General features: G+C 35.5%; 1 protein-coding gene across 1 annotated transcript in view; it reads left to right on the top strand.

Moving 5' to 3' along the window:
- The window catches only part of PUS10 (pseudouridine synthase 10), an 83,134-nt gene extending 70,906 nt beyond the window's left edge, over positions 1 to 12,228 (top strand). Inside the window, exons 15-17 of the mRNA XM_051975336.1 lie at positions 4,451 to 4,593; positions 8,321 to 8,420; positions 10,356 to 12,228. Coding sequence (XP_051831296.1) covers positions 4,451 to 4,593; positions 8,321 to 8,420; positions 10,356 to 10,394 — 282 coding nt within the window. The 3' untranslated portion in view covers positions 10,395 to 12,228. The remainder of the gene's footprint in view (positions 1 to 4,450; positions 4,594 to 8,320; positions 8,421 to 10,355) is intronic.
- Positions 12,229 to 15,664: the final 3,436 nt, after the last annotated feature.

Below are 15,664 nucleotides of genomic sequence, written 5' to 3'. Positions count from 1 at the left end.
ATATTTATTCTATAATATACAAATATACATATATATATTATATTTAAATATATAAATAAATATATATTTAAATTTATATTTAAGGCGAGTCTGTTGCCTTCTGTTGTTTTATTGCTCTAAGTTCCTGCATCATTTTAAGAGAAGTAGAAATACTTTCAAGGTAGGAGATTAGAGAGATTCTACTTGGTCATACTTTCAAGGAAGTTTGTGGCAAGCACTTTGGACAACCTGCCTAATTCTAAATGCCATATTTACTTGGAATTTCTACCCTCTTTTTATTAATAAAATCAAGATTTCCTGGTATTAACTGCAACCTGAAATGTTGTTTCCCTCCCTTCTGGTAGATGTCACTCAGTGCTCCCTGCAAGCCACTGAAAGTGATCAGAGTACTTAAGCAGGAAAAATGCTAATTCAGTATTCTTTGAAGGTTTTTTAGTGAAATTTGTGGTTCTCTTTTTGATTCTCTTTGACTGTTTCACTGAAACAAATAGATAAAATAAGATAAATTTTTTTTTTTTAAATAAGGAGAACAGGAGATGGAGAGTTAGTAATATCAGCAAAATAAATTCAACAAATATTTATTGATTTTACTACTTGTAAGGCTCTGTGATTTTTAGTGGACACATAAAGATTAAATAATGCCACTGTTCCCTGTTAAAGAGCTTGTTAATAAGGTATTAGTTATGGTGCAAAAGATAAAAGTGTTAAATGCAAAGGAAATCTGTAGAAAGAACACTAGATCAGGACCTGGATTCAGATTTTGTCCCTGCTGCTTATTAATTGTGGGCATCTAAGTAGCACAGTGGATTGGTGCTGGGCCTGGAGTCAGGAAGATGTCTTCCTAAGTTCAAATCTGATCTCAGGTACTTCCTAACCATGTGACCGTGGGCAAGTCACTTAACACTCTGCCTCAGTTTCCTCATTTGTAAAATAAGCTGGAGAACAACATGGCATCCACTTGCTATCTTTGTTAAGAAATCCTCACATGGGATCACAGAGAAAGACTGAACAGTACTGAAATTTATTTATTATATATAGGTGAACCTGGGTGGAGCTTAATGCATCTCTTATAGTGAGAGGACTAGATGACATTATTATTAGAGTAGGTGGGTAAAGTAGTGTCAGAAATAGTTTGGTCACCTCTGCAAAATTCCAGAAATTATGTTGCAAGTCACAGGAAAAAACAACACTTTTAAGGATACAGGGATGTCTTAAGGCACTTCTAAGTCTTTTAAGGGGCAGCTCAGTGTCAAGGCGGAGAGAATACTGGCTTTGGAGTCAGGAGGCCTTGAGTTCAAATGTGGACTTAGACTAGTAGTTTTGTGTCCCTGGAAAAGTCACTTAAGACTGATTGCCTCAAAAAATGACTCCCAAATCTATGTGTCTGGTCCTCATTTTTCTCCAGATCTTCAGTCTCCAGTCACCATCTGCCTATTTGACATTTCAGGTTGGGTATACTAGAGGGTTTTCAAACTCAGCATGTCTAAGATGGAACTCATTATCCTTCTATTCAACATTCACCCCAATCCCATCTAAACTTTTCTGTTTCTCTTGAAGTCACCACTATTGCATTCAAAACTTGGACTCCACTCTCAGTCACCCAGTCACTTGTCATATACTTGCTATTTCTGCCTCCACAACAAAGATTTCCTGAATCTGCCTTCTCTCTCCCACATAGCTACTCTTCTAGTTTAGCCTCACAATTAACTGATGGCTGGGCTCATCCTCAAAACAGCTGCTGAAGTTTGTCCTAACACAGCAGTCTGTTCATGTTACCCTCCCTAAATCTCACTGGCTTCCTATTGCCTCCAGATTAAATTGTAAGCCTCTCTTGGATATTTAAATCTGTCCTGAACTTACTTTTCCAGTCTTGTATAATCTGCCCTTTCACAACACTCTGTGTTTTAGCCACATTGTTCTTTTGGTTTCCCACATACAACACTCTTTTTCTTTTTCCTCTGGATCTACTGGCTGCTCCCTTGCCTAGAATATCCTTCTTCTTTGTCTCTGCCTTTTAGAATTCCTGATTTTCTTCAAAATGCAACTTATGTGTTACTTTCTACATGAACCCTGATCCCCTCTGTTAGCACATCTCCCCCAAAATTATCATTTGTGCATGTAAGTATATGTGTACACATCTCCTCTGGTAGAATGTATACTCTGCTGGGACCAGGACTGTTTGCATTTTTGTCTTTGTATCCCTGGCACACCTATGTAGGACCCATGTAATAGGTACTTAAAAATTATTGTTGATTGACTGATGCCATAATTCTATGCAATCCCTAATGGACAGTTGAACATATTAGTTGTGTTTTTCTTCCCCTGAGTAATTGGGGTTAAGTGACTTGCCCAAGGTCACAATGGGAAGTATTAAGTGTCTGAGGTCACATTTGAACTCAGGTCCTCCTGACTTCAGGGCCCGTGTTTTATCCACTGAGCCACTTAGCTGTCCTGGTTTTTTTTAATAGTAGTCTTCACTGAGATATCCCCAAATGCCTCAGAAATAACTAACCTTTTTGAAGCAACTATCTTCTTTCAAGTACAATAGTGTCGGAACTGGTTCTTCTTTGCCATTGGGCAGGCCTCAATCAAATTTTTTTCTTAGTATGTCCTTAGGCACTTCCTGTCTCCATAATTCTGTTTCCAGAAGGAGTTGTACTGACAAGAAACTACAGACATTTCAGGGTTGTTATGAATCTGTTTTTATTCTGTTAGAGGTCTTTTAAAAAAAAAATATATATATATATATATATAAATAAAACCTCTCAGTGTCAATAATGATTTTCATTTAGTAATATGTAAGAAAACCTCAGCAATTTAAACTAATGGGAAGATTTGTCAGAATTAGTGAAAATTCTGACTTTTTTTTAAAGAAGTGTTAGGTACTTTGAATTAGACTAAACTAGAAAACACAAATTTAAACAGTATGAGGGTTTATTTTGCAGTTAAATAACTTGTGTATAATACTACTAAGAAATTTTGAAAATGATCCTTTTAACAAGGAGACAGTGGATATAGTAGGAAAAAATTCTGTATCAAAGTCAGGAAACCTGCTGGAATTCTGGTGTTCAGTACTTGTTCTGAAGTTGACTTATCCTATATATGAACTTGCAGAGGTTACGTCACCTCTTTAGGCCTAGATTTCCTATTTGTAAAATGAGAGGGACTACGTGATCTCTAGGATTTCTTCCAATTGAGAAGTATTTTTTATGAATTCTAAGTACCTAGCCCAGTGTTTTAAAATCTTAGTTACATTAGCAATTTCCTTAAACACTTCATTAGATAAGTTTAACTCAACTTTACCTTTTCTGGATTATTACGGTCCTTTTCATTTCTTTATTATACTTCTATTTAAATTCTGAATAGTAAGATTTTTATCCATGATATTTTCCATAAATTTAGATTTTTTTCATTTTCAAAATGTCAAATCAAAGATTTATTGATTTCCCCCCCCCCAAGCTTTTCCTTAGCATTCTTAATAGAAAGTGAATTATGGGATTTTTTTTTTTTTAGGGCTACAAGAAGTATACAAGATTAAGAATTTAATTTGGTATTTTGAACAACAAAATATCAGTCTAGAAGAGAAGAAACATATGTAATATAGTTTTGAAATGTACTGGGTCTACATATAGGTGGAAAAGATAACTCCCTCACAATGTGATTTGAAAGGTTCTGCCATATCCTTTCTACTAAAAAGTCTGTCTCATTGCTGTCTCCACTCATATATCAAAAACAATCACCATCAGAATCAGACTTTTGTTTAGTCCATACAAATGAGAATGTTTCCAAAGAATATTCTCTTTTAATGCAGATGAGAAAGGAATTGAGGTATTCATTTGATAAAATTGTCACCTTAAGATGGTTTGTCCTTAAGGGTATGAAATTTAGGACAGATCACTTTCATTGGGAAAAGACAGCTTAGCATCGTGGATAATGAATGGCCAGTCACCTAACCTCTCAGTACCTGTATGTTATGGAAGAATTGCTGATTCAACAAAGAATTCACACTTTGGACTCCCCAAAAAATTTCAGTGATAGGAAGGTGGACCTTGTTTCACTTATGGGGTTGTTAAGGCCAAGGAGAGCAAGATCTTGGAGTAATGGAACTACATTTCTTGTAGGGTGAAGGTATAGAAGGAAATAAGGCAGAGAGAAAATAGAGTGCCTGATGGTTTAATCTGGGCCAGCCCTAACTCCACAGTTGGTCTAGTAGGCAGGCAGTATAGCAAAGTGGAGAGAATACAGAATTCAGGAGACCTTGATTCATATCAGGCTAATAGACACTTTGAAGTTGTAAGATTATGAACAAATCATTTAGCCCTTGATAATTTGCTTTCTCATCTGTAAAATTGGGGTAATACTTCCATTACCTACCTGTTGTAATATGAGGGAAGCATTTTGTTGTCCTTAAAGCACAATATAATTGCATTTTTTAAATTTACCTCTTCAGGATTTACAGATCAACCAGAAAACACCACTTCGAGTTCTTCACCGAAGACCTCTAGCCATAAGAGTTCGTATCATTCACACCATGGAAACGCATTATATAGATGAGCATCATTTTCGTCTCCATTTGAAGACTCAGGCAGGAACGTATCCTTTCACTTTCAATATACCAGATGTTAATTTAAGTAGTGTTATACTGGTAAAAACATTTGCTTGAAGTAGGAGGCAGTATGGGAAGTGGTATTTTTTCCTTTTAATCTCCCCAGCCTCCCAATAAATATTTATATTGCCATTTTTAATTAAAGTTGCCAGTTCTCATATTTTCAAAGTTATATATGTCTCTTATAATTAAAACAACTAGCTCTCTGCTCTGGTAATAGTCATATAGCAAATGCTCGTTTGAGCCTTTGGTTAAGTTGGAGAAAGCCTCTTCTACAAAGAATCACAAATTTGCTGTCATACTTAAGTTCTTGGAGCATTTTTAAAACTTGCTTCAGAATGAATGAATTTTTCTTTGTGTTTAGTAGTTTGTTAGAAGCCAAAGAGGTGTGTACTTTTTTATATGTGACCTTATAATAAAGATTGTTGGCTGCATCAATTCTTTAAACCACACATTTCATATAGTAGAGATACAAGAGCCTTATATTGGGAATTAAACAAGGTAAGAGATTTTGAAACTGATAGGCTCTTATGATTTAATAAAATCTAATATTATAGAAATTTCTAAAATAATTTATGTTTTAAAAGAATGCCATATCACTTTTATATTGGGTTGTTAATCAGGGCTTACTTATCTTTTAAACAACTCATGAGATCTCTCCTTTTTTTATTTATATTGTTTTAACACTTGTTTGGGGTTAAAGGTATTAAATTAATAGACTATTTATGGACAAATTACTGGAGATCTTAATATAAAATTATCATGCTTTTAAGTAAATATTCTAAAATTGGGATTGATTCTGAACTTCTCATAGAAATATTCCTCAAACTTTGATCCTCAAACTTTGATCCTCTACCCCTAAATCTTGGCCTTCATTGCATAAAACCAGATTCCTACCTGCTCAATTTAGCTTTAATACACTATCTGGGGGTCCCACCATTAGGATCCTCTCTGTTTTGGACATGATAAAGAATTTTCTAGTTTTATGATCTCTTTTTTTTTTTTTTTCTTTTACTATATTCACATTTCTAGGCCCTCTGAGAATGGTCTTGGGCTAGAAGATTTCTGAATTCTTTAGCTTGAACATTTTATGAGTTCTAAGGTCTTAGTAGATCAGTAGTTCTTCATTTGGTTTAATCCACATGTGGATTATTTCAAATATCAGAATAATTTAAGTGATAAAGGAAAAGGGATGGAAATAATGATGATTTTTCTAACACCTTAATGCAGTTTTGCCACAAATATGAACTAATTGATTTTCTATTTACTGAAATTATACCTGAACCTTTTGTATTCTTTAGTGGGCTTTGGGTCTCCACCACTTCACATATTATCCCACAGCAGAGTCTGTCCTAAAGGAAGTAGAAAATGGGGCACCTAAGTGATGCTGCAGTAGATTGAGCACCAGCTCTGGAATCAGGAGGACCTGAGTTCAAATTTGGCCTGAGACTCTTACTAGCTCTGTGACTCTGAGCAAGTCACTTAGCCCTGACTGCTTCCCAGTAAATGAATGAATGAATAGAAAGTGAAAAAATAGAGCTGGGGGAATAAAGATACTGTTGTCTAGTAAAAATACTTCTCAAATATATGGTAAGAGGAAAAAAGAAAGCAATAGAGTATATATAGTAGGGTTATATTCTGGGAAAAAATAGAATCTTGTTTTCTATAAAAACTATTAACTTTTTCACATCTAGGGACTTAACATTTTGCATGTAATGTTCAGTTTATAGTAAGTGTTTTGGGGTAAAATACTTTGTGAACATATAGTATATGTGATCAAAAAATTACAGGATTAACAGTAAACCAGTTTGGGTTCATCAAGAACCAGTCACACCATAATAATTTCATCTCCTTTTCAGACACTATTAGTAGATTCTTAGAAGATAAGAACTCTTTAGATGTTTTCAAATGCTTTGCTGAAACCCTGATAAAACAAGCCCTACCCAATATCCTTATGGATAAGATGAAAACTGTCAGCTAGAGAATATAGATAGATTTAGACCTATTTGAATAACCTGATCCCAAGAGTGGTAATTAACAGGGTAGTGTCAGCCTTGAGAAGGGGCTTTAGTGGTTGCCTGGGCATTTATCATTTGCCTATTTCTGTTCAATATTTCTATCAGTGATTGCATGAAGGTGTAGGTGGTGGGGCCTTTTATCTTTCCAGGCTTCTTTTTCCTTACTCCCTCACTCTCATCTTTTACTCTGTTATCCAGTGACCCAAGCTTGCTGTTCCTCTCACAAGACAACCCACACCCCAACTCGGTGCATTTTCTCTGGCTGATCCACATGCCTGGAATGCACTCCCTCCTCATCTCCTTCCCCTGGCTTCCCTCAAGTCTTAGCTAAAAGCTCAGCTCTGGCACGAAGCCTTTGCCAGGCCTGTTAATCTTAGTACCTTTCCTCTGGGATCATGTCTTGGTTTATAGGCCTGCTGGCATGTCATCTTCCTCTCTAAGCTCCTTGTGAGCAGGGACTTTCCTTGCCTTCCCTGACCCCCAGATGTAGCCCAATAACTGGCACATAGTATATTCTTAATAATGCTTGTTGATTTGGCTTCATTTGACTTGTCGATAGGTAACCTCTGTGAATTATAAAATTAGGTTCCAAAAATTTCTCAGGAGGTTAGAGTCATGGATCAAAATTAGTAAGGTGATGTTTAACAAAGATGAATTTAAAGTGCTTTATTGGTTCAAAAATTGAGCTGATGCATCAGGAGAGACGGCACTAGCCAGAGACCATGGGGAACACCCTAAGGCTTTGTTGTATTATAGAGTACAAATTAGGAATAGGGTATGCAGTGAAAAAAGCTAATGTAATCTTTTGGCAGTAGTCATAGAAGTCTGGGGTCCAGAATAAGAGGGACCCTAGTCCTGTTGGATTCTCTCTGCTGGATTCATCTAGAAAGTTGTATGCAGTTCAAGATAGTGATAAAGGCATTGCCAGAGGAGGGTCAGGCGGATGGTGAGCAGGATGGGAGGACAGGAAGCCATATTTTAAAAAATGAAGGAATTTGGGAAGTTAGCCCAAAGAAGACTAATGCTGGGGGAAGTGGACATGGTAAATTGGTACTTGAAAGGCTGTCTTATAGAACAGTGATTAGATTTGTTTACTTAGTCCAGAGACCACAATTAGAAACAATGGGTAGAAATGTAGAGTGACACATTGGAACTTCTTAAAAGGAAGTCCTTCTTACAACCAGAGGTATCCAGAAGTGGAAATATGTGGAATAAATGGAAATTGAGGCTTTCAAATACAGGTTTTTGGGGAGATTTTAGAAAGGATTCTTTCTTCTGGAATAGATTGGACCTAGTTGGTCCTGATACATGGAATAACAGAGGGCTAAATAAAGTTCAATTGTGATGATCCTTCTACAGGGTTTTCATTAAAATTTTGAATTATCTCTTCTGTACTTTCTTATTGTTTATACTGTTTAAATGTAAATTCATAAGGAGTTAGTTTATTCAGCCCATCTTTTAAGAAAAGTTTTTATGAGGATCTTTCTACACACATGAAGCTCACTATCAGAATCTGTTGCCTAAAAGAGCTTGGCCAGCTCTCATTGTTGGCTCTTTAGGGCCAAAAAAGATGGGTAGATTGATTTTATAACCATAAAAGTTGATATTAAGGGGAAAAAACTCATATTTGATACCTGTTGAATCTCTGCAAATAGCTGGTATCCCTTGACCATACTTTTCCTTAAGTAAAACCTAGCTATATTAAAGAATTTGTGCATGGAGATTTTGGGAGAACCAAGCCAAATATTGGTTCCCTGTTGAATGGGACAGCTGATATTCTGGAGCTGGATGTGGAGGTAAATTCCATGAATCGTATACTGAAATAAGTCAAGGATATTCTTCCTTATGTGGGATCTTTTAACATTAAACCTGGGGCTTAAAAAGGGATTGAAAAAAGATCATATTGATTTGTACAGTAATCAAACATGTAGTCAGTCAACAGTCAGAACTTTCACACCTGAAATTATGTTTTGGATTGTGCTGGATTTTGGCAAAATAAAAATATACTCATTCTCATTAAAATGCTCTTTCCCAGAGATATCAGATCTAATTGGGCTTGAAGCCAGGTGAGGAAACTACAGTGGAAAAAAAGAAATTAATTTGCTAAAAGGCCAAAAATCTTAAATTGTATGAAAATATATTTATGGCTTCTCTGGCTTTTATATTCAGGGATGTGGAATTCAAGTCAAATGAGGCAGAATTGAGATGAAGAGAATGGAATTCTTTCTGACTTACAGCACCATTCTGCTGTTGAGAAAAATCAGGAAATAGTACTTTTGTATTATATAGTACTGAGAATATAGTATGCTGCAGTAGTTCACTGGTTACTGTGCATCTTAGTGGATGATGTTTTTGTTCATTTAATCTTTTAAAAGGCCTTTGCCAGTGGCTGTGAATGACATCAGAGTGTCTGCAAGATGTTGATTCTATGTCATTGATGTTATCCATGGGCAAGCTATAAATTCTCTTTATAGAAAACCTCAAATGTATATTTTCTTACTTATCTTTGCCAGCCAGACCTTTAAATACACCAGAAAACAAACTTGAAATAATTTTAGAAAGTTTTTTTTAAATGCTTAAATAATTGGATTTTAATAGGAACTTTAGGATAGAAAAAGAGTGGGAGTATATACACATATATGTTCTTATTTTCTTAAAAGAGAAATGAGAAGATTTAATGGATTAGCTAAAAAGGAGAAAGAGGGGCCGCTAACATGTGGAAAACAGTTCCTAAGAAAAATGGCGGCAGATAGATATTTTCTTGGGCCTGTAGATTTTTTTTTTTGTTTTGTTTTTAAACAAAGCTACCTTAAGTCTGAAAAAGATACATGTTGGCTTCATCTTGAGGTCACATATTCAAATTGTAAGTAAACAGTGAAAGTGGATTAGGTATCACTATTCATTTATACTTGGCAAGAAAAGCTGAGCACTTTTGGCATGTGTCCTTAGCAGGACAAAGCTATCAAAATCATCAACACTGTTTTTTTTAAATGGTTATTTTCTCTCAGGCCTCACGCCCCCATTTCCTGGTCAAAGTATCTTTTATAGATGACAGTAAGTCTATTTTTCAAGTGCAGAGGCAATTTGTCTTAGCACTTTTTAAAAAGCTAGGAGTAGTAACTTGGAGCATTAATGATACTAAAGAACTCAAAATATTTAAGTAGTCTGTCACACAGATTTTCAAATATATTGACATATTTGCTTGATTCTTTCAAGTATTTGGGACAGCCAGAACTAAAAAATTAACCAATATATGGGCCAAACTAATCTCATTATTTCTAAAATTTAATTTCTGAATATAGTCTTTTGACCTCGCAAACTACATCTCTCAGCTCTTAAAGAAGTGGGGCATGTAAGAGAATATTTCTTCTGCTTGGTCTAATTGGTTCAGGGAAAGTCTAAGGCACAGAACCTTGAAAGATCAGACTTTAAATTGTCATTCAGAATGGTGTCATTGACCAGTTTTTTGTTGTTTTTTTTGCAAGGCAGTTGGGGTTAAGTAACTTGTCCAGGATCACACAGCTAGGAAGTGATGATAAGTATCTGAGGCTGGATTTGAATTCAGGTTCTCCTGACTAGTACTAGCATCCTGTCCACTGTACCATCTAGCTACCCTTAGCTCCTTGCCTCAGATGAGACTTTCTCCTTGCTGTATTGGGTCCCAATTGTTAATGAACGCTAAATAAAATTGTAATGTGCAACCTTAATGATGCTATTTCTCCCCCTCCCAGTCTGTTGATGTTGACTGGCCACCTGCTCTGGATAATTAACTTTGAAGATGGGAATCAGAAGAAGAGCTCGGCGATTGTCCTGCCGATGACATCTGTCAGGACATTCATACACAAACGACATAGGCTGCAAGATAGCTTCTTTTCTTTCCCGAAGTGAAAGTGTTTTCGAGACCTACTTGGATCACATTGATCTGCAGTTTTCTAGTCATTAACATTTTTTCACCTAATTGCTATTTTCTAAACATTAAGTTGATTTGAGGATATTTTAATTGTGGTTGTTCTTTTTACCCAGTCTATGAAATAGTAACAAATAATGCTTTTTCTCCTCTTCTTTCATTTTGAGAAGTATGTAGAATACAAGATACATGTGCTGACATTTAACAGACCCCCTATTCATTAGTTCTCTTCAGTGAGTGAGACATACTTTGTTCCTTTTGTGTTCTGAACCAAAAATTTTCTCTACTCTTTGAAATAGTCAGCTACAAGCTGTACATAGGCTTATGAAACATATTATGAAAGGGAAGGAGGTGATGTAGGAGTTTGAGTGCTGGACATGGAGTCTAGAAGACCCGAGTTCAAATGCAGCCTCAGACACTTACATGACCCTAAGCAAGTATCATAAGCTATCAGCCTGAGTTTCCAAATAGGAATAATCACAGCATCTACCACTCAGGGTTGTTGACAGGATATAATGAGGTAACACATGTAAAATGTTATGCAAACTTGAAAGTATTATGTAAATTTTAGCTTTTCCTTTCATCACATAAACTATGATGTACAAAGCTAATCTCAGCTAATTGGTTTTTTGAGAATCATTTATTAGTTTGATTATAATTTGTTATTTGGCACACTTTTTTACTAACCACCCTATTAACCTGGTGTTGCCATTATTTTTCCTGTGGAAGAAAAACAGACTCAAGAGTAATGATGCATACATAGTATGTATAGTGGACTTTCAAGATAGCTTTTAAACATAAAAGGCTGAGGGCAACCTGGATTTCTGGGAATTATTTGAAAAATTAGTGATAAATAAGATATTTATTATTGAAGCACTATTATCTGTAATATCTTATTTGATCCCTGCAATAATCCTACAGAGTAGGTGGTTTTGTTCTCATTACTGGGTATCACTCTGTTGACTCATATTGAGCTTGTAGTCCACTAAAACCCCAAACTTTTTTTCAGCAAACAGCTGTCTACCCGGCCTTCCCAAATATTCTTCCAGATCCTGAAATCGGGAACACAGGCTTTCCAGTGTATTGGAGTAGCAGCTGACGCAACATAGTGAAAGTTTTTGTTCCAAGGATAGAGAGAAAGCAAGAAGGCACGGTAGAACAATTGAGGAATTGGGAGAGATCTGGGTTCAAATTTCAGTTCCTCATTGTTTGACTTTTCTGATAAACTGATAATTCCTAAAGTGCATGTTTACCTTTATCTCTGTCCTGTCCCACAAATTCCATATCTCCTTTAGAATTAAATACAAATTCTTTAATTGGCATTTCTTTGATTCTAACTTTGTTATACATTACTTTCCTTCTGCATGCTTTGGTCTGGCTGAACTAATCCATTTGCTCAGTATTGTCTTATCTCTTAGAATCTCTACTTTCTTTCAAAATTCATCTTATACAATTATGTGAAATCTTTCCTAATCCCCTTTCACTCCCCAACCTCTCACCATTATCCTTTACTTTTTATGATCTGTCTCAAAATGTAAGCTTCTTGGAGTCAGAGGTTCTGTAGCTCTCTGTGTCGGAGCCTGGCACTAGATGGTGGGACTTAAATGTTCTTTGTTGATATTATCTGAAGTAGTTCTAGAAATGCTAATGATTGTAATTAGACAAGAAAAAGAAATTAAAGGCATACATATCCTCAAGTATGTGTCTAATCTATTTACAGACAGCTTGATCTTAGCTTCAGAGTATTAGCAAAGAAATGAATTGAAATCACTTTAATGTATCAACATTTATATGTTTATCTTTGCAAATAAGATGTGTGTGTATGTGTGTATATGATATATATATGTATATGTATAGGTATACATATTTCCATACACATACTTGCATGCATGTGTGTGTATTCTAGGAGAAAAGAAAACTCATTCAGATGCTTGGAACTGTCATATTAACACACAAGACTTAAATATAATTACAAAATACTGTTTACATCAAGGAAGATAAATAATTGGAGGAATATTCATCACTCATTGTTGAGCTATAGCAATCTAAAATAAATGAAAAATCTAAGTCTAAAACCTCAAAAGGAATAGAAATGAAGGGAGTGATTGATGGGTAAAATACTGAATATTTTAGAGATCCATTTTCCCTTTTCTTCATAGTGTGGTAGTGACTATGTTCTTTTAGTCTTGGAGAGGGAGATGCCATATCTGCTTGCGAGGGAACAAGCAGACTGACCTAAGAGGGAAACTTTCTCTTGGGATAGTAACTCGCTGCTATCTCTGGCCCCGCTGGTTCCCTGCATGAATTTCTTGATCTATGCTGATTGGTGGTTGGAGATTCCCTGGATACCCTTCTTGGACAAATGCTTCTCATCTTCCTCATACTTCTTCTAACTCTTCTCCTCCATCCTGTCACATCCACTCTCATTTGGTGAATTTAGCCACGTCTCTTCTCTCCCTAGGATGGTATAATGGGGAAAGTACCGAATTTGGGAATCAGGAAAGATAATGAGTTTAAACTGCCAAAGTTCTGCTAAAGGAAGAGGTTGGTAAAAGGAATGGAAATTATATTAAAGAAGACTGCTCCTAAACAGGATGCTTTTGGAGATGGGACATTTCTCCTCCTCAAATAAAGTCAACAAGCACTTAGTGAGCATCTACTAGATGCCAGGCATTGTGCTAAGTACTAGGGTTACCAAGAAAAGCAGAAGACATCCCTCATCCCAAGGAGTTGGCCTTTGAGCCAGACCAAACAATGGCATTTGGCAGGGATATTGAAGGGAGGCTTCTTCAGAAATGGGTCAGGCCAGCTCCAGAGTCCCTTTCTAATTATTTCATTCCAAGTTCTGCTTCTGATGCTTGTTTGCTAGATCATTTCACTTCTGACCCTCCTGTAGTACCCACCTTGAACCAGTTAATGTATAGATCAAAAGCTTTATAATAGTGTTTGAAATTCAGTTCTGATTTATTGTTGCTGTTATGATAGACTTTCTGTGGCACTGAAAACTTCCTGGAAAAATGCTTTGCACAAAAGAGTTTATTTTCCAAAAATTTTATTGACATTCTTCTTTAAAGTTACCTAACACTTAACAACTCTCTTCACCATAATAGCCAACCATGATACAAGAGGTACCAGGATGAACCTTGCCTCTCATCCTAACAGGTGATCTCTGAGTGCAAACTAAGAGGTGTTTTTTGGACATGGCTAGTGCAGGAATTGGTTGTGCTTGACTAGCCTTACTTGGTTTCTTTGTTTGCTTTTTCCTCAGTGAGAGGGAAGTGGAAGGAAGAGAAAAATGGATTTTTATTCATTGGAATTTGATTTAATTTTTAAAAGTTACATCAGGTGAATATAAAGATAGCATGCAAGACAATTTAGCTTGCTATGTGCATGGAATATTTTCCCTATATTCCTTAGAAAGAAGTTCTGAAACAGAAAGGGAAAGGAGAGGGCAGGTAGGAAGATTGTAGTCATGAGCAGATGCCTGACTGGAAAAACCCAGTCTTGGAAGACTAAAGTTGGAAATCTCAGATAATTATGCCCAGTAATCCTGGGCAACATTCTAGAAATTGCTACAGGGAATTCCCATGGAGTAATGGAATTATTTGAGGAGCTCTAATGACAAAAGCCTTGACAAGCATGGTGGCAAGGGATTGCCACCCATATGGGGGATAAAAGTACTTAAAAGCCAAAGGACCCACAGCTCAAGAGTGAGCATAATTAGTGGCAAGTGCTGAAGTGTTTGTGAGCATGCCTTAATAGGCACATAAAGGAGAGAAGTGCTTTAAGAAAACTGAGAAGAGATCACTCAGTTCTCGCTTCAATATTATGAAGAGAAATCAGAATTGTAGACATTAAGCAACTCCTCAAAATCTGTCAAAAATAGTTGCCAGTCTATATTAGTAGAGTCACCTCTTAGCTTTGAACATGTTTAATAAAATATATAATTGATAATAAATGTTAGTCATTATGAGGAAAAATTATGGCCATTACTATTGGGGGGAGATGATTTTTGTTTTTTTAAAGAGGTTATTTACTTAAAGAAAAAGAACATTGATAGGTCATTGAGAGACGGTCATTTCACCTACTAGGGTTTGTCGTCAAGTGGCCATTTGTTTGGATGTTTAATGTTCAGAAGAGTGGTGACTAGATTTCATAATGAGCAGATCTTGCCTTCAAATTTCACTTTTAAGAGCATTTTCCATTGTAATTTCCTTTGTCCCAATTTGAGTACCGAAGCTTATTTTAGAACACGTGTGACTTTTACATTGCTGAATTAGTCATTTTTTCCCATCTCTGCAAAAAAAATAGATACTAAAAATTAAGCTTGTTCCTTTGAAAGTGAGAGTGTATTTTACTGTAGCTGAATATAGCAAATTTAAAAATTTACCTTACCACTCACAAAATGTTAATAACCTTCAAAGCTTGAAAAGAAAAAAATAGAAAAGAGCTTTTAATGTAGATAGGAACTTGATTACTGAATATTGCTTATTTTCTAAGGAAAACTTTATAGAATTTTTCAATCTTTCATAAAATTAAAGTTTGCAAAACTGTGTCAACTCAGCATAAGGCCCCAGAAATGGAAGAAGTGACCTGAGTTTGATAAGAAGAAATCTTAAATTTTTTTTAATTACTTAGAAATTTGAGTAAGGATTAAAGAATAACATAAAATACCACATTTCTGTCAATACTTACATGTAAAGCGAGGCAGAGATTGTTAAATTAGTTTTCCCAAGTTTATCTCATATGCAAGAATTAGAACAGGGAGAATGAAATTCACTTTAATTTTTGTCCATAAAAGCAAATTTTAAAAGCATATTATGAATTGTTTTATGATTTCTTTATGAATTTGTTTAACAAACTTTTAAATAAAATGTTCATAATTCTTTAGGCCTCTGCACTTGTATAATATCATTTTTATTCTATGACTAATTATCTCAAGTATACTTTGTAGCTTAGCTTTTAGAAAATGGAGAGGGAAAAGCTTATATAAAATTTAAAAAATCATAACATTGAAAGGCAATTTCACTTCATTGATCTTTCTGTGTTTACATGTTAGGTCAAATTCAAGAACAGGAATAGGAATTTGAGCTTTCTTTGGGACAGAAAATTCTCAGAAGAGAAAACTTCCCT

This window comes from Antechinus flavipes, chromosome 2, assembly GCF_016432865.1.
Source record: "Antechinus flavipes isolate AdamAnt ecotype Samford, QLD, Australia chromosome 2, AdamAnt_v2, whole genome shotgun sequence".
NCBI lineage: Eukaryota > Metazoa > Chordata > Mammalia > Dasyuromorphia > Dasyuridae > Antechinus > Antechinus flavipes.
Note: the sequence above shows the minus strand (reverse complement) of the source record. Positions and strands in the feature narration are given on the sequence as shown.